Source organism: Rosa chinensis, chromosome 7 (assembly GCF_002994745.2).
Source record: "Rosa chinensis cultivar Old Blush chromosome 7, RchiOBHm-V2, whole genome shotgun sequence".
Classification (NCBI taxonomy): Eukaryota; Viridiplantae; Streptophyta; class Magnoliopsida; order Rosales; family Rosaceae; genus Rosa; species Rosa chinensis.
In genome coordinates this window covers 21,279,833-21,304,362 of record NC_037094.1, presented here as the reverse complement: position 1 = coordinate 21,304,362, position 24,530 = coordinate 21,279,833, and the positions used below count along the sequence as shown (strand labels likewise).

At 37.2% G+C, this 24,530-nt stretch overlaps 4 protein-coding genes across 8 annotated transcripts; 2 read left to right on the top strand and 2 right to left on the bottom strand.

Annotated features, from left to right (window-relative positions):
* Nucleotides 1–4,940: 4,940 nt before the first annotated feature.
* Nucleotides 4,941–9,259, top strand: LOC112179832 (phosphatidylserine decarboxylase proenzyme 1, mitochondrial). Its single transcript, XM_024318312.2, has 12 exons — nucleotides 4,941–5,150; nucleotides 5,340–5,434; nucleotides 5,806–5,859; nucleotides 5,981–6,046; nucleotides 6,195–6,255; nucleotides 6,418–6,527; nucleotides 6,629–6,882; nucleotides 6,997–7,103; nucleotides 7,364–7,431; nucleotides 7,986–8,063; nucleotides 8,565–8,687; nucleotides 8,931–9,259. The coding sequence occupies exons 1-12, from the start codon at nucleotides 4,991–4,993 to the stop codon at nucleotides 9,090–9,092; spliced, it is 1,338 nt and encodes a 445-aa protein (XP_024174080.1). The 5' UTR covers nucleotides 4,941–4,990; the 3' UTR covers nucleotides 9,093–9,259.
* A 2,357-nt stretch (nucleotides 9,260–11,616) lies between these two features.
* LOC112179833 lies at nucleotides 11,617–12,565 on the bottom strand. 2 transcript variants are annotated; one of them, XM_024318314.2, is made up of 3 exons: nucleotides 12,385–12,565; nucleotides 12,132–12,284; nucleotides 11,617–12,008 (listed from the first exon to the last, which is right to left on the bottom strand). In XM_024318314.2, the coding sequence occupies exons 1-2, from the start codon at nucleotides 12,388–12,390 to the stop codon at nucleotides 12,132–12,134; spliced, it is 159 nt and encodes a 52-aa protein (XP_024174082.1). In that variant the 5' UTR covers nucleotides 12,391–12,565; the 3' UTR covers nucleotides 11,617–12,008. The 2 variants fall into 2 exon arrangements, with proteins under 2 accessions (XP_024174082.1, XP_024174081.1); XM_024318313.2 differs by having other exon boundaries at nucleotides 12,136–12,284.
* Nucleotides 12,566–13,846: 1,281 nt separating this feature from the next.
* Nucleotides 13,847–16,989, top strand: LOC112175941 (formyltetrahydrofolate deformylase 1, mitochondrial). 4 transcript variants are annotated; one of them, XM_024313676.2, is made up of 8 exons: nucleotides 13,848–14,131; nucleotides 14,217–14,329; nucleotides 14,534–14,684; nucleotides 14,809–14,882; nucleotides 14,975–15,134; nucleotides 15,354–15,452; nucleotides 15,566–15,655; nucleotides 16,642–16,989. In XM_024313676.2, the coding sequence occupies exons 1-8, from the start codon at nucleotides 13,979–13,981 to the stop codon at nucleotides 16,786–16,788; spliced, it is 987 nt and encodes a 328-aa protein (XP_024169444.1). In that variant the 5' UTR covers nucleotides 13,848–13,978; the 3' UTR covers nucleotides 16,789–16,989. The 4 variants fall into 4 exon arrangements, with proteins under 4 accessions (XP_040366428.1, XP_024169444.1, XP_040366429.1 ...); XM_024313677.2 differs by having other exon boundaries at nucleotides 13,849–14,131; nucleotides 15,566–15,652; XM_040510494.1 differs by lacking the exon at nucleotides 15,354–15,452 and having other exon boundaries at nucleotides 13,847–14,131.
* Nucleotides 16,990–18,810: 1,821 nt separating this feature from the next.
* LOC112175940 (VAN3-binding protein) lies at nucleotides 18,811–22,812 on the bottom strand. The gene is made up of 7 exons (XM_024313675.2): nucleotides 22,105–22,812; nucleotides 21,263–21,660; nucleotides 20,486–20,867; nucleotides 19,995–20,171; nucleotides 19,727–19,773; nucleotides 19,517–19,574; nucleotides 18,811–19,431 (listed from the first exon to the last, which is right to left on the bottom strand). Exons 2-7 carry the CDS (start codon nucleotides 21,539–21,541, stop codon nucleotides 19,193–19,195), a joined length of 1,182 nt encoding a protein of 393 aa, XP_024169443.1. The 5' UTR covers nucleotides 21,542–21,660; nucleotides 22,105–22,812; the 3' UTR covers nucleotides 18,811–19,192.
* Nucleotides 22,813–24,530: the final 1,718 nt, after the last annotated feature.

Below are 24,530 nucleotides of genomic sequence, written 5' to 3'. Positions count from 1 at the left end.
GTTTAGGTTTTCAATTTGTAATAAGTTGCTATGTTTGCTTGATCATTGATATATATATATATATATATATATATATATATATCTGTGTGTGTGTGTGTGCGTGCGTGTGGGGAGGGGGGGGGGTTTGTTAAGTGTTCAAATATGGTCTTTCTGCAAGTTGCTTGATATGTGGGTGACATTTGCTGATTTGTGTGGACTCTAAATGCATTCAAAATTTATTTATGCCTTATTGAAACTGTTAGGTAAAAATAAGCCTAATTTTGGCCCTTTCTTTCTAGTTGAAATTAATAAATCGGTCCAAACCGAACCGACCCACACCGCACCAAAAAATGGTGTAACCGAAATAATCGGTTCAACCCTTTTGTAATGCGGTTGCGGTTTGATATATAGGCCAACCGAAAAAAGCGGTTTGGTTGCTGTTTGGGCCTCAAACCGCACCTCGCCCACCCCTACGATACTCACCGAACACCGGTGATTAAGATTCGAGGTCCAGCAACGGTTGTATTTTCTCCGACTTCAGAAACATCAAAAGAGATCAAAATTGAATTTCTAATTCGTTTTTTAGATTTTCAGGTTTTCTGAGAAATCGATTACATAAATCTTCAATTTAAACCTTGTTGATAGCTTAAATTTGGTTTATATATGTGAAATAGACTTTGCATGTGCGAAAATCTGTGAAATCTAGGGTTTCTGGTTCATACGTGTGAAATACTGTTGTGAATGTTGGTTTTTTTTATTATAAACTGTTAATTGAGTGAAAATGAAGACTCGTTGAAAGCCTATATTGGAGTCGAAACCAAAAAAAAAAAAAATTATTGCCCCCCAAGAATATGTCTATTGGGGGGCAATAATCACTACACTGTTTATTAAAATACACTAATATGTTATTGATTGAAAATGGAGTGTTTTCTTGATGGTCTAATAGGGGCAATAGACAGATTATGGTCCCCCAATAATTTCTTAACTGTGGTTAATTAATCACTGAAATTAGAGCGTTGAAAGTCTTATGCTGTTTTGAGTTTATTAAAGTACAATAATATGTAAATGATAGAAACTGGTTATTTTTGGGATGGTCTATTGGAGGCGATAGACAGATTATTGCCCCCCTCGCCCCAATAATGTCTTAACTGTGGTTCATTTATCATTGAATTTAGGGCTTTGAAAAGTCTTATGTTTCTTTGTGTTTATTGAAGTACACTAATCTGTTATTGATTGAAAATGGAGTTTTCTTAGTGGTCTATTGGGGGGCAATAGACAAATTATTGCCCCCAATAATGTCTTTATTAGGGGTCAGTAATGTTAGAAACTTTGATTTTGAAAGTCTAAGATGATGATTTTGGTTTTGTTTGCGGGCAGAATGGCAAGACCAAGATTCAATCTGTTGAGTGATTTTGAAGAGGAAGCACACAGTTGAGTAAATCATGACTCTTGATGGAGCTTGGAGAAATTGAAAACTGAAATCCTGAACATGATATCTAACTTCTAATGTATTGTAAAGTAGGATCTTTATTTTGAAAGTAGGAATTTAACTTAGGGATTCTGAAAGTAGGGATTGTACATTCTCGTATGCAATTTATTTTCCAATTACAATGAAATGGCATGATTTGGATGATATGATATACTTCTGTTGCATTCAAATTATTACAGGTCATTTCAACAAATTGCAGATATATTCAAGTCCCCCAAATAAACAGGTTTATTGGGGGGTCATAAAAACTTTATTGCCCCCAATAATCTTTATAAAGATGGTCAGAAGTAATTCAGTTGGGTTTTAAATTAGTTTGCAAAAGTACAAGTATTCAAAATCAATACTTGGTGAACTAAAGTCTCAAATAATTAGGTTTATTGGAGGGCAATAAAAACTGTATTGCCCCCCAGTAATCTTTATAAAGATGGTCAGAAGTAATTCAGTTGGGTTTTAAATTAGTTTGCAAAAGTACAGGTATTCAAAATCAATATTTAGTGAACTAAAGTCCCCAAATAATCAGGTTTATTAGGGGGGCAATAAAATCTCTATTGCCCGCTAATAAACCTCTTATAATCAGTCATTGCAAACTCAATCATGTTCAAAATTTAATCCATTTCTTAAAAAGCAACAAAAATCAAAATAAGAGTCAATATCAATCATCCTCAAAAGAAAAATGTTACAATGAGCCTAAATATAAACAATTCTTGCCCCCCCCCCCCCCCCCCCCCAAAATAAATGCACCTAGCAACCAAAGGATCACCCATATTCCTGCAAAAATAACAAAACAGAACTATTATTGCCCCCTAATAATAATGTCAGAACTACCAAAACACATCAGAAGTAGTAACAAATTACTCTGAATACAAAGGAAAAGATCATTGAACAACTATTATAGGGACTTCGATCATAACAATTAAGACACATTACTGCCCCCCAATAGACAGATTATTGCCCCCCAATAATGTAGTCAGAACTAGCAAAACTCTTCAGAAACTATAACAAGTTGCTCTGAACACAAAGGAAAAGATCACTAAACAACAATTATAGAGACTGAATAACAATTAAGACACATTATTGCCTCCAATAGATAGATTATTGCCCCCCAATTATATAGTCAGAACTACAAAAAGACTTCACAACTAGTTCAAACTTAACACGAACCTCAGATTCACCAAAATCAATTCGAAATTAACACAACAATTCAAAACTAACACAATGTACACAAAAAGACCTAGAAATTCAAATCAAACAGACTAAACCGAGCTAAAATCAAATAATTAGAGATCGACGAAGAAAAGAATCAAACCGCGATGAAGGAGAAACACAAACAAGAGCTTGATGTCGGTCCATGGTAATAGTCACAGAACAACTCCTTTCTCTCTAGAAATCGCAGAGCTTCTCTCTCTAGAAATCGCAGAGCTCCTTTCTCTCCAGAAATCGCACAGGTCCCTTCTATTTAGAAATCGCAGAGCTTCTCTTTCTAGAAATTGCAGAGCTCCTCTCTCTCCAGAAATCGCACAGCTCCCTTCTATCTAGAAATTGCACAGCTCCTTTCTATCTAGAAATCGCAAAGCTCCTCTCTCTCCAGAAATCGCACAGCTCCTCTCTTTCTCTAAAATGGTAGAGCTTCTCTCTCTAAATCTCTTTCTGTTTCAATTTTCAGCTTTGACAGTTACAAAAGGGCAAAATGGTCCAAAAATTTGAAGAAAACAGGCCCACAGAGAAAGAGTTGGGTAAGTGGGGTTAATTAACCCCAAATTTGGGTAAATAATCATTTCCCCTTAATTAAACTATGTTTGTTTTCTTATGTAAGAAATGTCTTTTTTGTCCTTATATCTAGGGGCACATGTGTGACACATGCTTGGTTTTAATAGAGACTCAACGGAAATGTAATGGAAGTACCTAATTAATACAATTTTTTTAGTTCAGGTACCTGATTGATCGTTTTTGAAGTTCAGGTACTATATTGTCTGGTTCAATAAAGTTCATACCCCACCCCATGATAAAATCTTGGGTTATTATCACAAATGATACCTGAACTTATCCTCTATCTTATCGATGGTACCTGAACTTCAATCTTGATCACAACCAGTACCTGAACTTTTCGATTTCATTTCAAATGGTACCTATCACTAACTTCTGTTAATGTTCGGTTAAAAATTAACATGTGCAAAACACATGACCTATATTCAAGAGTAGTTTGACGAAAATACCCATTTAAATAATTTTGTTTACTAGATATTTTGATCAATTAATATGTTAATAAAAATAGAAGTTCAATTAAAAATAGAATTAAAAATGTATCTTTACCCTCTTATGAAAATAAAATTTAAAAGCAAGATCTCAACAAAAATTAATTTGTTTTATAGATACAGACAAAACATTTCAAATAAAACTATAAAAAAAAAATTTGGACAAACTATAAAACATTTAAAACCAAAAGCTTATCAAAACTTTCGTAATTCTTTTTTTTTCCTGTCATTCATATTTTTAATTGAAGTTGAAAGTTTTTCCTTTTTTTTTTTTTATAGTCTCATTTTTATAGCCACAATATAAGTGAAAATAAGTGATATTATAAAAAACAAGAAGGTAATTTTACAAATTTATCCTTGAAAAATGAGTCACATGTTTGGCACATGTCAGTTTTTAACGGAATATTAACGGAAGTTAGTGATAGGTACCATTTGAAATAAAATCGAAAAGTTTAGGTACTGGTTGTGATCAAAATTGAAGTTCAGGTACCATCAATAAGATATATGATAAGTTCAGGTACCATTTGTGACAATTACCCTAAAATCTTTGTAAATTTTAACTCCTATGAAGGGGTCTAATGAGAATAAACCACATACTTTTATTCATAGTTCCTCATTTATTCTCTCTCTCTATGTTTTCTACCTTCTCTTTTTTTTTTTTTTTTAGGGAAAAAGTAACAATAAAATGCAGATTTGAATTAACAATGTGAACACTAGCAGGACTCAAAAGTAAATTCATAATCTAAAAATAATTACCAACAATAGAAACATTGTCATGTCGACCTTTAGAGTTATGAATCAACATATTAGAGACTGCTTTAGGGAAAGCAAGAATTCGGAAAATTGATCGAACATATCCTCATAGTAGGACAATTCGCATAACACGCCAAGGCACGCAATTGAGACTCACATGCACATATACTGAGAAAAAAAAAGTAAAATCTTCCATGGACATAAGATCTAGACAAGGAGATATATTTATTCCGTGAACCATGGTGTTTATATGCCTTTTTTTTTTTTTTTTTGCTTCTTCAAATAATCAGAGAAATATGCGAATGACTATTCTCTCCGGTGTAAACTTCAAATCTAGATTATTGACAATTTTTGGATTTAGAAGAAAAGGCCCAAACGATAAGGGAAAGTGCCCCTTTCTCTTTGATAGGCCCAAAATAATAGTCGCCGGTGGCGGTCGTAAACTATAAAATCACAAATCGTATTCACCAAAACCGAGCAGTGAGGCAGTAAGCGCTCAACTAGGTCTTTTTACAGTATGAAACCTAGGGTTGTACGTGGAGTCCCCATATTCCCTCACTCCACACACCTCAATCACCTCCACAGCCAGCGTCGCTGCTTCACTTCTCTTCTGAAGAAACTCCAAAAGACCACTCAGGTCCGCGCTTCTCTCAATGGCGGAAGTGGAAGTTCCAAAGGTCAGTGAAATTCACTTCCAAATGAATCAGCCTTTTGATTTAGTTTGAAGCAATACCCTGATTTTCAGAGACATATAGCACTGAGTGTAGCTAAAGAAACTTATGAGAGTGGTTTAGATGAAGGGAATTTGAAAGAAAAAAAAAAAAAAATCGGGGTGTTTGTTGACTAATTGTGAGCTGTGTATGCAGGAAATGGTGATTGGTTTCTGTTGCCTGGCGCAACGGTGGCTACACTACTGATGCTGGGTGCTCTACATGCTCGTCGGATGTATGAGGACATGAAGGTATATCTGGATGAATCACATTTGGTTTATTAACAGTACATTTCAGAATAAATGAGCTTGAGATGTGTCTTGAGTAAAAGGAACAGATTATTGAACCAATGCTTCACAATTTGAATGTGTATTTACATAGTCACAGTTATTGTATGCAGTGTCTATTCCTTTTGGGGATTTTAGAGATTACATGCAATGTTGCACCTGTTTTGGATAACAATTTCTATTTTATGTGATTTCTGTTTCTTGAAAAGAAAGTGTATGTAGTAAATGGATCACAATTTTTACGCGTACGAATGTTACTGATCATCAGTGGGAAGGTGTCTAGGATTTGTGGTGATTGTTCATTTCTTAAATAATTTTTGCCACTTGATTGATAGGTTGTGGAGGCACATGAGAAGGGAACTGAATTTGAGTTCCAGCCTGATGTAAAAGTAATATATCGATACCTTCCCTGATTTTTTGCAATCTTGATTTCACTTATAGCTGCTGTGTTTTTGTTGCAAATATGGTTCCTTCATTTCTATCTCTGACTTGACCTTTTTGTTACATTAGTCTACATTCTTAAGGTTGCTACCTCTGCGCTCCATTTCAAGATGTTGGGGAGTGTTGACAAGTGTGGTAAGATCTTCCTGTTTCTTGATCTAGGTTTCCTATTTTCGAGCTACATGTTTTGTTTATTTCAATTCCCTATGTAGAGAAAGAATTTGTGTTGTATTGTTTTAATTCTTTTTATGATATCATGATATACCCACTGCAACATTTCCAGGAAATTCCAGTCTCGTTGCGATCACATGTTTATGGAGCCTGGGCTCGAGCATTCCATTCAAGTATGATTGTTTTACCTGTTTTATTATTGATGCATCATTAATTGGATAAGGCTTTTGCTTATATAGAATTTCATTTAATAGTTACATATACAAGTGCTGGCAATTTTTGCATGAAAAGTTAAAGATAATGACATATATTAAAATGATTTGTTTGCATTTAAGACTTGGAAGAAGCAGCTCTGCCTCTGGATGAATATGCATCATTACGAGATTTCTTTGTACGCACCTTGAAAGAAGGTTCCAGGCCTATTGACCCCAATCCCCAATGTCTGGTAACTGGTAACAAGCTTTTTGGACTTTCTATCTGTCCAAATTTTCCCGTATGAAGTATTTTCACTTTTCAGCATTACATGACTTTGTTTATGGGTAATAGGTTAGTCCTGTCGATGGTACTGTACTAAGATTTGGGGAGATTAAAGGAGCGGGTGCTATGATTGAGCAAGTCAAAGGGTTTTCTTATTCAGTCTTTTCTCTTCTTGGTGCAACCTCGTTTCTTCCTACTTTAGCTAAAGGAGATATGCATGATGAGAGTAGTGAAGCAGAAAATGCTTCTGGGGAGAAGAGTAGGAAGTCATGGTGGAGTATATCATTCGCATCTCCTAAAGTTTGGAACCCTTACTCAGCACGGTAATGAGATTATGCACGCTAATAGCTCCATTTAGTTGACACATCACTGTGGGTCATATTGGTCATGTATCAATGTATATATGATGCTAACAAATACATAAATTTTTATTGCAGTCCTACGAAAGGCCTTTTTTACTGTGTAATTTACTTGAAGCCTGGAGATTATCATCGTATACATGCACCTGCTGATTGGAATATTCTTGTCCGCCGGCATTTTTCTGGTAAGCTCAAGGCTGAGCAACCTTTATGCTCAACACATCAGGGATGGTTCCTTACTTAACATCGTATTAATAATTCAGATTATGAATGAATTTGGCTCCCTGATTTTAATGAATATGCTCTTTATCTAAATCTTTCTTTGCTATATACTATTGGCCATTCAGTTTATTTGCATATGTTGTAGTGACAATCAGCTTTGACTCTAATAATATATAGTTGGTTTCGTCGTTTGTATATTTATGTTATGTTATCTACTTTGAAGGTCGTCTATATCCTGTAAATGAACGTGCTACAAGAACAATCAGAAATCTTTATGTTGAGAATGAACGGGTAAGTTGTTTCTTATTGACCCTTTGAGAGTAGTCTTATTAAATTCTATGTTTATTTGTTGTATTATCGATTTCATTATTGGTACGTGAGATGCATTACTAGATAGAGCAACTAAATTCTTGAAGAAGAAAAAATCATTTATGGTATAATCACAAATTCAAGAACTAATCTAATGTGAAAATATGCAAAGACCAACCAAGTGAAATGCAGGCGATGAATATAAAGAACATAATGACGGCCTGTATGAGGTTAGCTAAAAGTGGATGCCACATTGAATGCATATAAAAGGAATTCGACTAGGTGTCACATCCTACCAATAAAAACATAAGTTCCTTGCCAGTTGCAATATATGGCATTTTGCTGAACCCTTGCTGCATTGTAGTGTTCCACAGTTCTCCCATTGTCAGATAGTTTGAATATGTGAATTTGCTTTTGCTCCGGCCTTTTACATTTCCTATCTTTTTCAGGCTAGAATTAGATATAGGTCAGTGTGCATCCTTCCCTGATCTTTCTTTGACTGCACTCTTTTCTATGTTTTTTTTTCATGTCATCAGGTTGTTCTGGAAGGTCTATGGCATGAAGGATTTATGGCACTTGCTGCTGTTGGTGCAACAAATATTGGATCAATTGAGGTAGAGTTAGCTCTTTGCAGATCATGAGTTGATTTTTCAGGGCATGCATGTACAAACACTGACAGTAAACGTAGACACCACTTGCACAAAAATATTTCCTCTACTGATACTTCTGGGTTGATATTTACCAACTCAAAATAAGTTGGACAGTTAAGCTCAAAAGGTAGACAATGTGAGGCTAGATTTTAGGACACAATCAAACACTGGCATGGAAGGGCCGGTTGATACATAGGGTTTTCTTTCAGGAAAAAAATTTAATGGGCATGTCAGTTAGTAAGGTAACCAAGATGGATTATAGACCTATAGTTAATAGATGAAGACTGCATAACTGACTATACCAACCCACTCAAGCAGTTGAGCCTGAAAAGGAAAAATAAAAGTCAAATGTCGTTAATTCATGAGTACCAACCACAACCGGAGATTGACTTGGCTGTAATTGCAGTACCACTTGCTCTGATAGTCTTGCTATGTTATTGACTTTGTCTGAATTTGGATGCGCAGCTTTCCATGGAACCTGAACTTCGGACGAACCAGGCAAAAAAGAAGTTACTGCACTCCGAGCGTCCAGAAGAACGGTTGTATGAACCTGATGGTGTTGGTAGGACGCTCAAGAAAGGCGACGAGGTTAGAATAATGTCTTCCTGACTTTGTATGATTGACTTGGTTTTAATTGTCTTGTCGGAGATATTAACAAAACAAAACTGCTAGGGGGATTTAAAACCAGTATAAAGTCATAAAATCTTCTTTTTTACTTCTTTTAATGCTTCCATGATTCCGCTTCCCTTGAACTCCTCTTCCATTGGTTTTCAACTTTGCTGTGTTACTATTTCTGCTTATACAGGGTTCTGATATTGTCTTTTACTTCAGGTAGCTGCATTCAATATGGGGTCAACGGTTGTGCTTGTTTTCCAGGCTCCCGTATCACTTTCACCAGAAAATGGGGAGTCCTCATCAGATTTCAAGTTTTCGGTCCAACGTGGGGATAGAGTCCGCGTTGGAGAAGCCCTTGGGAGGTGCCAAGATCATTAAGGCACTAGTAGTCTAATCATATGGTGCAGGCCCGCTCACCTGCGGGACGAAAATAAAGGGACAAAACGGGACAAAACGGGACAAAACCATCCCAGCCGTTGGATCTTAATTCAGTTGATCAAACGGACAAAACGGCAAACCATTAAAACAATTTTTTTTTTAACCTATTATCCAATCCCGTTTAGTCTCATGGTCAGTTACTTGGTCAGTTACATGGTCAGTTACATGACCAGTTACTTGGTCAGTGACATGGGCAGTTACTTGGTCAGTGACATGGTCAGTTACATGGTCAGTTACGTGACCAGTTACTTGGTCAGTGACATGGGCAGTTACTTGGTCAGTGACATGGGCAATTACTTGGTCAGTGACATGGTCAGTTACATGGTCAGTTACGTGACTAGTTACATGGCCAGTTACAGTTACTTAGTCAGTGACATGGTCAGTTACTTGGTCAGTGACATGGTCAGTTACGTGACCAGTTACAGTTACTTGGTCAGTGACATGTAACAGACATCCCAATTCACAATCACAAGTTATAATCATAATGCAAAAGAATATACACAAGTTCTGGGCAGTGGATGAATGAAAAAACATTCATTGAATGACAACCCAACTGATGCATATTACAATCCATTACATATAAAAAAACTTGTGATTATGCTGAAACAAAACAGAAGAAAGATCAACTTCATCCTTTACATGCTAAGTGGTGCTTCATTTGATTGCTCAGTGGGGTTGATTTGTATGCTTGACCTGCTCATATACAATATCAATGATACATTAATAAGCATGAAATAGATCACATCAAGAAATAAAAGCAAGTGTTAGTAGTAAATAAAGTTATTACCCATTAGCATTGTGCTTCTCACATGTTTTTATGTTGTGCCCAGTTTTACCACATTTTCCACAGTTTCTCTGCCTATTCATTGCAATTTCTTTGGATGACTTCAACCTCTTCCCACTTCCTTTTGCCTTTGATTGAGATGGTTCTTCAATGAGTATTTCCTGAGGTATTCTTTTTTTTTTTGTGGATGGAAGTTCCTCAACACCCAGATTTGAGAGAAGTTCTTTAATACCAAGGCGAGGGAGGAGGAAGAACTCAAGACTGAACGTGGAGACAAGGGAGGAGGAAGAACCCAAGACTGAACGTAGAGTCTTGGTTGAGACTAAACGGGATTGGATAATAGGTTAAAAAAAAATTTGTTTTAATGGTTTGCCGTTTTGTCCGTTTGATCAACTGAATTAAGATCCAACGGCTGGGATGGTTTTGTCCCGTTTTGTCCCTTTATTTTCGTCCCGCAGGTGAGCGGGCCTGTCATATGGTGTTCATCATTCAATCTCTTGGCCACCGTAATGCTTCATTTTGCAGATTTTACTTTTTCAAATGCCATTCAACTAGCTCCATTCTTGTAACTGTATATTGTAAGAAACTCTGGTGTTCAAGGGCAATATAATGGAGAAATTTGAGTACATACTAGTGTAATACTGTCCTTTGCAGGTTTATATTTTTCCAGATGCCAACTAAATTGCTCTTTTCCTGTGAATTATATAAACTTGGTGTTCATAAAGTTAGATAATGATGCAACACAAAATAAGCCATTGTAAAAAGATGTTGCTCCATAAATCAGCAATGATTTTCACCAAGCAGATGCATGGTGAAGTGTGGAGAACAAATTCACCAAGATGTAACCTGGATAAACTACAATACACCTTGTTTTCATTGATGTCTAGGAGAACATGCTGTGTATCTCAAACTTTTAGAACCAAAAAAACCCTCTTTTGGATCAATGTTTGCGAACCATTTCAAATTCAAAACTGCAGAATGCAGATCTTACAATGTGTTGATAACTTCACAAATGATTAAATCATCAACTCTTATCAGCATATCTTGCATCAAATTAATAGAAAGAAGTGATAAAATAGAAAACATCAAAAACGCATGTGGCGGTTCTTGGTCTCCCACTATCTTCATTCCCTAGAAAATATCTTGAATACCAATAGTGTAGCACCCCTCTCAGTTTCTCACAATAACTGGTCATTTGACATACTGGAGTTGGATGTAAAAGGGTCATTACACCAGTCACATGTGAGAATTTGTCCTCGCCCACCCAGGCAACTCAACTTGTTTTCGTAAACCTCTTCAAGCATGCAGACCAAAAGCAAGAACATGCAGGAGATGACAGGAACTTAAAGTAATGCTCAGTATTATGAAAGTTATATGTCGATAACTGGGTACAGGAATAAAAAGAATACCCATTCCACCACCAGCTGAACAAACCCAAACCCAACCATAAGCTATTTTCCTGGTGAAACTAGGGGGTAAGCACGCCCACCCAACTTTATACTCAACTGAACCAACAGCTCAAAAAGAACTCCCACCAGATGTGCTCTTCACGATCATAAACCAATTCAAATTACAGATTGTAAAAGCATACAAGAACACAAAAGGAACCTCAAAAACCAGCCCTGCCTTAACTAATCACATAATAGCACACAATGTGGATTGGAGATATGGTATCGTATATGCAAGCAAATTTATATCTGATTTATTATCCAGCTCAAAACAAAAAAAAATCCCCACCAAATGGTCCTATTCCACTTTATATCAGTGACTATTTCTTAAGAGAAACCAAGAACAACAGGAAGAAATTATTTGGGGCATGTACACCATAAGCATCAATCTAGCTGCATTACTAAACCCAGCAGTAAAAATACAGAGTCAAATATCATTGTACAAAATCTAATTAGAATTCCACACGAAACCATATAACAGATTGAAGTTCCAATGAATTTACACATCTAAAGTAGGTTTCCATCAATGCCTGCCTGCTTTTCCACTTCTCAACACTCATCCCATACGAAAAAAAAAATCGAATCCGGAGTCCTCCTTAATATCTCTATATCAAAACTTTGTTCCTGAAAACACCACCACAAATCCCTAAATCAGATTCAATTGAAACCCCTAAACTGAAAACTGGGGCAATTTCAGAAATACGAAAACTTTGGGGGACGAAAATGAAAAACTCGAAAAGGGCACACCTACGTCTGTTTGGAGTAGGAAGAGGCAGAAGGAACACGCTTGTTACGGAACATCATGTAACCGACGGGTAAGACGACTCCGATCATCATGATCGCCGCTCCGATTAGGTATCTCAGTATGCTCGGCGGTTCCACCTCCACCAATCTCCTGAGCTGCACAGGATCGGAGCCAATTGTTAAGGATTATACAGAAACACGTAGATCTGGATCCATAATTCGAAAGAGAAAGAGAAAGGGAAAGAGAGAGAGTTACAGGCATTGTTGGAGCTGTAGAGGTTCAGCTCTGGACGGCTGTGACGGAGGTGGAAGGGCCTGGGATTTTCCGGTGACGGGAAGAAGGGGATCGGAGTAGAGACTATATCAGTATTTTGCTCATCAGAAGAAGAAGAAGAAGAAAGTCGAGTCGCGACTTGGTCATTTTGTTAAAATGTGTCTACTCTTGGGCGAGTTGGGGAAGCCAAGCCCACTAAGCAAAAAGGCCAAGTCTGAGCCCAATGCCAAGTTATTAGCCCAATATCTTACACATCTACAACTCACCGGACGCTGGTGATCGAGAAAGTCTAAGATGGGGCGATCAGGTCACATGGCACGGTCTGTCCCTGAAATATAATTTTCTCTTCTTATATTATATAGTCAACAGTCATGCTCTCCTATGAGACCGTGAGAGACAAGGGATAAGTCCATTTCAATCATACGTATTAACTTAAAATTGTGTATTTATTTTCAATTGTTAAATTTTATTTCTCACATCTCTCAAAAACTATCTGTTAGATAAATACCTTCACATACTCCATATGTATAAAGGAAAACCTAATACCCTCCACAACAAGTACTGCTCGTATCTAATTAGGTGGCTACACCTGCTGCGTGGGATGTCCTGCCTTATGATCATTGTAGTAGTATACGTTTTTTTTTTTTTAATAAAAGTGGTAAGTTTAATTTTATTTTATTGATGTCTATCATTTGTTGTAATCGCTTAGTGATGTTGTGATTGTGGTCGGTTTATAGTTGTAGTTTATTGGAATTTTTTTGATTAAAAAAAAAAAAAATCGACAGTTTAAAAGGACTATGAATAATAAATTTATAAGCTAAAATTATAATAATTTAAAAGCTTATCTAATTGGGCTACTGCAAGTGCCACATGGACTGAGGCGCCTTATTGAAGACTTACTCCTTATGATCATCGTAGTGGTAAGTTTCCTTTAACAAAAGTGGGAAGTTTTTGTTGTAATTCAATGCCACATCGTTAGGATCTCTACTTCTCTATTGCTTGTATCTAACTGGGCAACTGCACCTATCACGCGGCTTCGTGCCTTATAATCATTGTAGTGGTATACATTTCCTATTATAAAAGTGAGAAGTTTTCATTCTAATTCAATGCTACACCTTAAAAATTTATTCTTAAAATATATATTTATGATTTCTAACATGAAATTTATGAGATATCTTATCCATCCGAACTTAACATGTTAAATTCATGTATGAAAAAAAAATTATTTATTTATTTAGTGCATCGCATGTGTCACATTACAAGGCTGACATTCCTTCTACATTATTATTGAATCAACTACCTAGTAAAAACATAAAAATAACACGAAAATTCTAAACTCTTTGAAAGCTTAATGGTAGTTGAAGTCTTTTTTGACTTAAAACCAAACAACTACATACATTTCCTTAATTAAAAGACCCATGATGCTGTAATTCCTTGTCATCTTTCTCACCATTTGATGGTTCATCTTCATTATCACCTTCATTATCACATAGAAAATGGAAATAAGTAAAGCTTAAATTTGTGGAGGCGCCACCATCCTCTACAGTCACACACACAGATAGATAGATTAATAGATATGGCTCTCGTCCACAGAGCCTCACCAAAACGCCTCCCCAAACTTTTCGGATTTGCAAAACGGTCCATCAGGAACTTGAGATTCCCGGGTGAGTCCCCCGACTGTTCATCTTCTCCAACTCTCGCTTATGGAATCCACGTCTTCCATTGCCCGGTAAGTCCCCTCATTTGGGTCTTCATTTTCATTTTCTTTATGGTTCTTGAATTGAAAATGGGGGAGTGTTGGAATGAATGGATAGGACGCAGTTGGGATTGTGGCCAAGCTTTCGGAGTCCATTGCTTCTAGGGGAGGTAACATACTCGCTGCCAATGTGTTTGTGCCTGAAAACAAGGACGTCTTCTATTCCAGAAGGTACCCTTTTTGCTAAAGAACTGAGATTTCATTTGTCTGGTTTGCTTGCATTGATTGTTGGATTCAAAGTTTAGTAATTTGATCATTGGGGGTGTGTCAGTTTGATGAAAGAAAGTGTTTTGTCGAGAACCCATTTTTGTTTGTTTGTTGAAACGTGTTGTTGAATTGGTGGAGCTAAAATTCTGAATGTCTGCAACTTGGCAGTGAGTTTATTTTTGATCCTGTTAAATGGACAAGATCACAAATGAATGAGGATTTCAGTAAGCTATCACAAATGTACGCCGCGCATAGATCTGTGGTCCGAGTGCCAGATCAAGACCCAAAATATAAGATTGGTGTCCTTGCGTCAAAGCAGGTGTACATTGCAAATTTTCTTGCACTTCTGTTTACACACCTTATATTGCTTGTTTGAATATCACACACTTGTTTTCGTAGATTACAATGTTGTCCCTACTGAGTCGCTCTTTGTGTTGATGCAGGATCATTGCCTGATTGATTTGCTACATCAGTGGCAGGATGGAAAACTACCATTAGATATAGCTTGTGTAATAAGGTGAGGTTTTAGACATTTCATCGTCTTAATTCATATTTTTGGTTCTCAGAACTTTGACCATGAAGTGAATTGCACTTCTTTTGTGTTTTCAGTAATCACGAGAGGGGTCCAAACACTGGTGTGTGTCGGTTTCTAGAAAGACATGGTATACCATATCATTATCTTCACACGACCAAAGAGAATAAAAGAGAAGAGGAAATATTGGAGTTGGTTCAAGATACCGACTTTTTAGTCCTTGCGAGGTACATGCAGGTAATCAGGCTATGGATTCTATATATAATCTCACCATTTCAAACTGCATTGCTGAAGAAGTTTGCAGTACTAACCGGAGGAAATAGCTTCTCCTTGTTCTTCAGTTGTAGAAGTCATACTTGAAAACTATGAAATTCTTAAGTACCTGCTCTTCTGGCGTTCAATTGAAGGAAGAAAACAACAGAACAAAGAAAATAAATCATTCTTTTTATTGTGCAGATATTATCTGGCAATTTTTTAAATAGCTACGGAAAAGATGTAATTAACATTCATCATGGTCTTTTGCCATCATTCAAGGGTGGAAGACCATCTAAACAGGTTGACACTTCTCTCCGTTCCATGTGTTAAAATATATTGTTACCTTTTGAACTGTATCTATGCTTTCATCCTAACTCTCTATACATGTTTAATTTGCTAGATTATGTTCGCAGGCTTTTGATGCAGGGGTGAAGCTTATTGGTGCAACAACTCATTTTGTGACCCAAGAACTTGATGCAGGGCCTATTATCGAACAGATGGTAGTCAGTCTTTGACATCCTTATGCTGCTTTCCTGTGATTCCATATCACTGATAATATAGGCTGATTATATTCTCGGAGCCATTATTCTCATATTTGCTACTATTTAGAAGTCACCCCCATTTTAACTTTGACTTCCATAGAAACCTGTGGTTTTTTCTAGCCAAGTTTAGATGAGTAGGTGATGAGATCTAGTAAATAGCTGAACCAATCTCCATCTAGTGAAAGGAATGAACCTGCTACACACCCCAGGACATGGTGAGGTGGGATAGGCGTAGGGACATGATTACATCATTAATTATTAGAAGTTAGAGTGCTTTAATATATATTTGGATATTTAGAGTATTTGGATTACCATAAGAAATGTTTTTGAGTGAGACTCTACCGCTTTTGGATCAATAGTTCCAGATAGAATGCACTGGCCTAGTTGTGAATCTGAAATGAAATCTCACTCTGTGAGTTCTGGAGACAAATCTGAAGCTTTTGGGATAGTGAAGCTAAATTTCTTGACTAAAACGGTGCAGACTTCAGGTTTGTTGGGTTGGAGGAGACACCATGTGTTTGTGATTTCACATGCTTCCTGCTTAGAACCTTTAAATTGGTTTCCTGTAGTTTGGACTTGAGTAGCTGAATTGAAAAAGAAATGAAAAAAATTTACACAAAGTGGAGCAGGAACAAATCATATTTCTTTTGACTGAAGTTATGTTTTTCTGCATCCAATAACCTTTGGCCTTAGGTTTAGAATAATAGAGAGTCCTTATGGCTTGATCCCTCACATTAAATATCCGGGTATTACATTTTGTAGTTTTTAAATAGGATCTTGATTATAATATCATGGTATTGCCATTGTTTACTAATTCATGTAGCTTATTGAGTACATTGATACAGATGTATTTGTAGAATTTATTACCAAGCATTGATATAAGGTGTTGTGAATACTGTAGTGTAAGATCTTATAGAGTTTAAGATACATCTCAATTCGATTTGCAGGTTGCTAGAGTGTCCCACAGAGATAACTTGCAGAGTTTTGTGCAGAAGTCGGAGAACCTTGAAAAACAATGCCTGTCAAGGTCTATCAAATCATACTGTGAACTGCGGGTGTTACCTTATGAGGATAACAAGACTGTTGTGTTTTGAAGGAAAAAGAATATAAAATGTGTTGGTTCTTCAACTCTGTTTGTACATTATTATTCTTTGGAAATGTTGATAAATACACATTTTTCACTTCCCTTTGTAGAGAGATATTTGATAGTATACTTCAACCGTTTACACATGTTGAACAAATTCAAAGCATACATGAGCTGGAAAAGAAAATTGTGCAATTATGGTTTTAGGCAATAATTTGTCATTTGCCCCTTTAATTTCTACTGTGGAGGAAAAAGTTCAACTTTAAAATAAAAAATCATTATCAAATATGGCCATGGAGAAAACCTATTGAGACAATAAAGATCATTTGGATTCCCAAATGCCATATGTTCTATCAGTTTTTTTTTTTTTTTGGCAGAAAAGAGTAGCTTATATTAAACAGAAACAAAATACAAAGACCCAAACTGGGCCAACCAAGAAAAAAACAGAAACAAAGGCCCAACAAACGAGCCCACAAGCTATACTACAACCCGAGAAACGGTAGAAGATCCAACGCAACACCGTCGCGAAGAGCAGCGCCGCCGTAAAGATCTGCACCGCCCCGTAGATATGAGCAAGAAGCACACACTGAAAACGGAAACAACCAAGGCCCAAACCAGGCGAGCCCACACACACCACCACCTGAAACGCAACCCAGCAACTCATACCCACAACACATGTGGACAGCATCACACCGATGGCGGAGCCGATCGAGATAAACCCAGCAAAATTCCAGCCAAAATCAAGAAATAGAGGCACAAAACCCAAATCATCTCCAAGGAGGAGATCGCCCTCTGCCGACAAAGAAACCAGAACAAGAGAAAGAGACAGGAGATCCACACAGGGATCAAAGGGACAGACAAACAAAGAGTGTGCAGTCCCCCTTGAGGCACGACCGTATTCACCGGATTTACGCGCCATAACGGGTAAGCCCCGTTTAAAACAGTACTCCGAGGAGCATATATACAATCCATGGCAGAAGGAAAAGCTCTAGAGGTAGCATCAATCAAAGGTGGCCAAAGATTTGAGAGGAGAAAGAAGTTGAAATTTGGACTGGAAGGAACTGGGGTGAAATCAATCAGGTCTGAAAACAAACCCAAAAGGAAACCAAAGACTAGGAAGTATAAAACAGAGCAAACAAAGGAGGGAAACAAAAGAGAAAATTGCCGAAAATAGAGGCACGAAGCCTCAGATCTGGGATAGAACCCAGGGAAAATTGCCCATGAAGGGCAAGGAGTGAAGCCACCGACTCTCAATGGGTTTGAGAGAAAACCCAGCGAGAGAGGGAAAAAAAAGGCCGCTTGCGTATATGTTCTATCAGTTTGAGTACTAGGCATGGATGGTATTATTGCATGGATACCGTTCTATGATTCTTTTTTTATTCAATACAAGTGTGACGGCCTAACCTCCCAGCTTGATTAAGTTTCAGCCTTGATACGGACAAAAAACAAGGTATTATATATTAAGACATAAAACAAAACTGGATAGTATTACCCAAAAGTGGATTATCAATTTATGAGATTGGGCAAGCACCTTTTTATGTGATTTGGTGTGAAAATCCTAGTTTCATAAAATGAAATCCACACTCTAACTAATCCAGCAAAAAAAGACTACAAATAGTCAATTGATGCTCTAGCTAGCTCTCACAACCCAAACTACAATGGTGAAGGCTTCACTTATGCTCTTTGCCTTCTTCTTGCTCATTGCTTCTTGTGACTCTCTCTCTCTCTCTCCCTCTCCCTCTCCCTCTCTGTACTATTTTACTAATCATAAATTTTGGGGTGATAGGTTCCCAATTCAGTAGGATGGTAGGAGCAGAAGCCCAAAATGAGCAATACAAATGCACCCAATATGCTGAATGCCAAGACAAATGTGATGCAAATCACTGCAACGAGCATCTGTATCAATGGCCTTTGTGCGTGCCCATTTGGCCCTGAACACTCTGCAGTAAAAGTAATCTCGACTTCAACATGTTCTGGTGATAATGATTGCACCAAGTTCTGTCCTATTGACTGCAGCATCAAAAACTGCACAGGGGGTAAGTGTGCATGTGGCTGTCATGACTGAAATTGATGTTTTTCTTTAAATACGAATAAAGATTTCTAGCTAATACAGAATAGAAACTTCTTAGAGAACACACAAAATCTCTCATAGACCTTTGTACAAATGTTCATATCTCGCCCCCAAATTCACATTCCTTGATGCCTTTGACCTTTGTGGATGAATGGTATTACAGGGATGTCATTCTTGTACGAAATAAAATTAATGCAGTTACGATCCTCTTGTATATACGAATGCTGTGTGATGCGGTACATAATGTGGTCTAAAGAGCTGTGTTCTTCGCGTTTTTTTATCTCACTAGTAACAGAAGTATATTGCATGAACGAATATGTTCTGTTCTTCATACACAAGAGAATCATATGCTATTGCTGACGCTTAAAAGTCCGATAGAGCGCTCAGCTTCATCAACAGAGCTGACTCGACGAAGAAGATTTTTGATCCCATCAACCCATTGCTGCTTATGGGCCTTACTCCTGCACTTGAATTCCATTAAACCCTGTCCAGTTTTGAGGCCAAAATAAACCTCTTCTGGAATATCCCTTTCTATCATATATGGCCAAGCAGAATTCTCATCACAGACTCCATAAACAACACCTAGTACCAGCAGATAGTACATTCATTAAGATATTTGTTAGGAAACTTTTCTGTGAATTGTAACATGAAAAGTCAACAAGCTTACTTTTACTCTTCTTGGCAAAGGCTCCCCCAACATGTTTACGTTTGAGTTTAATCATGACCTGAAAAGGCAAAGATCTGAAATCAGAATCTTTTTTTCTATCCGATGCTTTCTCTGATAATTAATACTGAACTAAAACACATCAGGAAGCCTCCTCCAGTCCTGCACAGAGTGGAAGAGGCTGATTCCAATAACATTTATCCGTTCAGTTACCTGAGATTTTTTTATGTAGACAGAGACACTCTTCCATTGTTGAATACCTGTGCACATCGATTTCAACAGTCATATGAATTAGTTAACAGCGTTTAAAAGATGCATGGCATTATTCGTATATACTTCTACGCAATTGAACAATTTAGTTTCTAGTCCTTCAAAATTCTGACTTTCTGTACATAAATTACACTGCTTCCAAGTTCAATGCCAATTTCAGCTTTTTTGGAATTCCAAAATGTTATGCCAAGAAAATGTTATATCATGCTACCTTTTCCCATAAGTTGCAGTAAATCTCCATCACAGGGACCATCCTGCTCCTCCATATGACTATGAAAAGCCAAAGGTGAAGTAATTTCTGCCATTCCCCTATCATAGGGACTAATGGCCGCATTCTTTTTTGGCTCTTTCGGTAATCTTGCTTTCAGTGCTGCTTCTCCTCGCAATGCTATAGAAAAACTTTCTATTAATAATGATCAGAACATGAAAATATGAAAATAAGAGTGTTGGATAGCACTTTGTTGTCAAGAAATTTAACATTTACAAAATCTGCATAGGAGAACTATGACTTGTTAATAGCAAAAGTGAAAAAGAGAGAGTACAAAAGAAATTTATTACTTTTGTCTTGTAAATTCCAAGTCGCTCATTTTAAAATCCTTCCAACAATGGACTTTAAGCTCAACTTCGTTGACCCAAAAAAAAAAAAAAAAACTGAACTTTGTATGTAATATATATGTGTTTGTGTGTGTGTTGAGCAAGTACCTGTTGCAGCTGCTGCTGTAAGGGTCATAAGATCACCAGGACTCTGAATGTCAAGGGCTGATCTGACGGTAGATGCCAGACGGTTGCGATCAGCTCCTTCCGACTCTGCCATTTCAATGCAATGTGATGCCAGCAATTCTGTAGCCAATGCCAAAGACATGGCCATTTTCGAGGGAGGGCCACTGGTGTTTTCTGCTGCCATTATAGCAGCCAAGGCTGCAGCAACTCCTGCAATGGAGACTGCAGAATGCACTCGCGCCCTTTCCATCCGTTCCTTGTCTTTCTTCTTCACTGTGCTATTAGTGAACTCATTGTTGAACCATTTTCCAATTGACCCGGTTCTCCGACTCTGTTTAGTACCAGATTTCCTGACCTTGCCTCGCTGCAAGAAAAAAACATCAGACACTTAGAACAAGAACCTAACAACTTCCAACTGAGACTTATGTGTGCTGGTTATGGGAGATTGGGGAACTCAGGGAGGATCAAGATATCAAGAAATACTTGTGTAAAATTAGCACAAGTTAAAAATATGTAGCTACCTTATAATGGTTGGTTGGGGGCCTAAAAGGTATGACATTATAAGGTATCATTCATTCATTTGTTTCATAAATATTGTGTTAAAGTTAAAGCATCTGACCCAAAACCAATTGCATATAGGTGCCAAGAGTTTATATACAATTAGCAAACAGAATTCGAAGCAAGATGGCATTACCAAAACCAAAATTCCAAGAATTAGTTTAATGCAAGATAAATACTACTGCACATGCACATGCTTACCACTTGTGGTAAAGGAATTGACTCTAGGACTGTGTCAGGACTCTTGGGAATGTTAGATTGCTTCTGTTTTTTAGCGAGAGCCTTCGAGATTTCCGAAGCAGAGATACTCCATGACCTTGACAAGAACTCCATAGGCTCCTGCGGTGTCTGTGGTTGAGGAATTCCAGCCATATATGGAGCAATTTTCATGTCATCTGCTTCCTGTAACTTCTCTGGCCCATGCAAAGAACCACCTGTATTACTAATCTTCGAGGCTAAACTATGATAACTGTCTTCCATTTCTCAATTTGAAATGTCTCCAGTTAACTTTTCTTCTTTGTGGTGATTGGTGGTGGAGGTCAGTTAAATGCCTTTTCTTCCTAATCAAAACTTCCACAATTAACGGCTTTTCCTTTTTTCTGTGACATCAATTGAAGGTAAAGGTTAGAAATTCCCTGTAGACTACTCGAGTCAATCATGCTAGAAAAAAAATCATTACCAAATTAGTTTGGTGGTTCAACCAAAAGTGAATTGAAACTGGCCTAAGAGACACTAAAATCCAGTTCAGATAACCAAAAAATGGGGGTTACTTTTGGGTAGGATTAGGAACTACTCTCTTGCTTCTTTAGGCAAACGCAAAAAGACTTCCAAGTTTTCTGCTTTTTCTACAAAGATTTGCCGAAATGAATAATCAAATATTATAAAGCTAGACATTGATTTCTCATAATCCAAACACTGTTACAACAATCAATTACTACAAGCAAAAACCAATTGGATCAGAAAATTTTGGCTTAAAATCATAGGCATTATCCATAGAAACAATGAAAAACCCAGGTGAGGATTAGAGAGATCGGTTTACTAACCTTCCAATCTTGAAAGCACCATTTCTCCTTCACTTGCAGCTAAAGGTCCTGTTATATATATGTTAGAAAGGGGCACAGTCTCCAAGGCAAAGAAAGAGAATATGTCACACGAACATATTCAGAAACCTAGTGCTTTGAACTCCTATGAATCAGGTCGGACTTGCAGAAAACAAAGGAAATAAGATATGGAATTCACGAAACTCGAAAACTAGGAATCTCCAATTTAAGGAACAGGGGGGACAGAACACAATCCAGGATAGCCGGGAATGGTTTCTTAACACACATGCAAACGAGAGCCAAGGCCTCCTGTGAAAGCCAAAGAAGATGGATATGAAATTACAAAGGAATGCAAAAGTGTATACAACAAAGGTTTATGGAAATGGAATCGTTTCTTGTTTTTTATGGGTTTCAGGCTTCAGCTTTCGGTAGATCATATAAGATTTATAAGATCACCTATGGCCAATAGCCATGCATGAACGTTGACCGGAAGGTGGGGACGAGGAATTTTTTAGGTTTAGGGATAGGGCTTGTGTTTCTTGTGTTTCCTTCTTCCTAAGCCCTTATCCCCATGAGGCTATGAGCCCTGTACGAGTCCAGTGCCTTCCACGGTGTTAGCTGCCAATATCGTATACAACAGGTTGCATCTAAGAATTTTTCGATTTAGGTATTCCGGCATTTGTTGGAGTGGATGACCGAGATCGATTTATTTTTGGAAATAACCAAAAATAACGCTAACTCATTTCTATATTACAGAATTATAGCACTTTTGTGCAAGGAAAATACCTAGTTCTCCCTAGTTTAGATACTCGGATGAAACCATATCTACCTCATTTGTTAAAAACAAACTCACCATTTTGACGAAAGAAACAAATTACATCAAAGATGTTACGAGGTCTAGCTATTCCTATCAAATTATAAAACAATATTTGCTCATGGCAAGAAAAAAGAGAATTCAAGACTAATAGACCCAAATCCAATGAGAGGGGTAACCTAGCAACTACATCAGCAACAAAGTATTGTACTGCTAATCAACTTTCAAGGGAAGCAAGAGAGGGTAGAGCATTTGAGCTATCGTCGTGGAAGGTAAATTGGATTGATAGACTGAATATCAAGATAATAAACAGCAACAAGCATGATCTGTAACCTACTATTGCACCGATATTGTTCCAACTTAAGCACATATCAAGTTTTGGGTTTTAACTCAAAAAACCTCAATACAAATGAGAATGAGCCACTTATTTATAAGTTATATGTGAGATCTTTCCTCTCCAACACACCGCCTTACGTGCAACCTAACTTAGGTCTATACTGTAAATTAACAAACCAATTTCCACGTAAGTCCCACATTAGAGACTTGACCAACCAAGCAACAAACCATATCTCATATCGAAAATTGGGATGCTTGGCTCATTCGCAATTGAATCGAGGTTTATCGAGTTAAAACTCAACACCTAATGCATGCAATAGTAGGTAATGAGTCAGTTTTGTAGCTATTTAACACAAAACTCATCAAATTTGTTTATAAGATGATGTCTTCATGTACGTGTATTTATGACGAGGTATTGTCTGGATCCAAAATCGAACAAACGAAACATCGTTATATTACCATTAATTCTTCTTTTTCTTTTTTCTTTTTTCTTGTTTCGATGAACTAGTGTACTTGATATCTCTACGAAGTATAACTCATGTTCGTACCATTGTACCTCAATAGAATGAAGAAGTAAATAGATGCTAGATTCAAACATTATCGCAAGGAAGACAGAGACTAATGGATGCCAGATCGATCACATCCTCAATCTCAGATCGAGAATTTAATGAAGTTGGTATGGTGTCACATACATGGTGTTCGTGATATCCACAATAATAGCATGTATAATGTTTTCTTTACCAGGCAATGAAGTTTCGTTTGGTCAAGCTAGGCTGCTGTTCATATATATAGTGGTACCAAAATTATATATCCGAGGACAATTTTCATGTGCTACCATACACAATTATGTCTACCCATTTATTGGCCATTGTCCCACTTTGACAGCTTGTGGTTTTGGTAGCACTAGTATGGTGCCCTTTATTTCCTTGTCACACAGCTAGCAAGCTTCCGAGTATGATCACCTTCTTAGGTTCTTGCCTACCGAAAATTTGAAGTTTTGTGGGAAGGTACGCGTTAAATATCAGCAAAAGAATCTTGTCTGTTCCTCCACTCACAACCCTTTTTCATCGATGCCTGATGGATTTGGAAAGCTGAAATTGAAAATGACCTTAAAAGTTATTTGGAGAATGCATTGGAAATCTTCAGCACAATACGAATGTATTCTTGCAGAAATTTTATTCAACCGACATCCTTTGGATGCTGCAATATTATTCTTCAAGAGCTCATGAAGTGACATTGCTAAGCACAACTCTACCCGGCCAAATTTTTGTTGAGTCTT

Coding starts and splice junctions, on each gene's coding strand:
- LOC112179832 (XM_024318312.2), top strand. CDS start 4,991: ATGAAACCTAGGGTTGTACGTGGAGTCCCCATATTCCCTCACTCCACA. Junction 6,047..6,194: donor GGGGAGTGTTGACAAGTGTG/GTAAGATCTTCC, acceptor CAACATTTCCAG/GAAATTCCAGTCTCGTTGCG. Junction 6,883..6,996: donor TGGAACCCTTACTCAGCACG/GTAATGAGATTA, acceptor TTTTTATTGCAG/TCCTACGAAAGGCCTTTTTT.
- LOC112175940 (XM_024313675.2), bottom strand. CDS start 21,541: ATGGAAGACAGTTATCATAGTTTAGCCTCGAAGATTAGTAATACAGGT. Junction 20,868..21,262: donor CAATTCCTTTACCACAAGTG/GTAAGCATGTGC, acceptor TTTTTCTTGCAG/CGAGGCAAGGTCAGGAAATC. Junction 20,172..20,485: donor TACAGCAGCAGCTGCAACAG/GTACTTGCTCAA, acceptor GTTTTTCTATAG/CATTGCGAGGAGAAGCAGCA.
- LOC112175941 (XM_024313676.2), top strand. CDS start 13,979: ATGGCTCTCGTCCACAGAGCCTCACCAAAACGCCTCCCCAAACTTTTC. Junction 14,330..14,533: donor GACGTCTTCTATTCCAGAAG/GTACCCTTTTTG, acceptor GCAACTTGGCAG/TGAGTTTATTTTTGATCCTG. Junction 14,685..14,808: donor GTGTCCTTGCGTCAAAGCAG/GTGTACATTGCA, acceptor GTGTTGATGCAG/GATCATTGCCTGATTGATTT.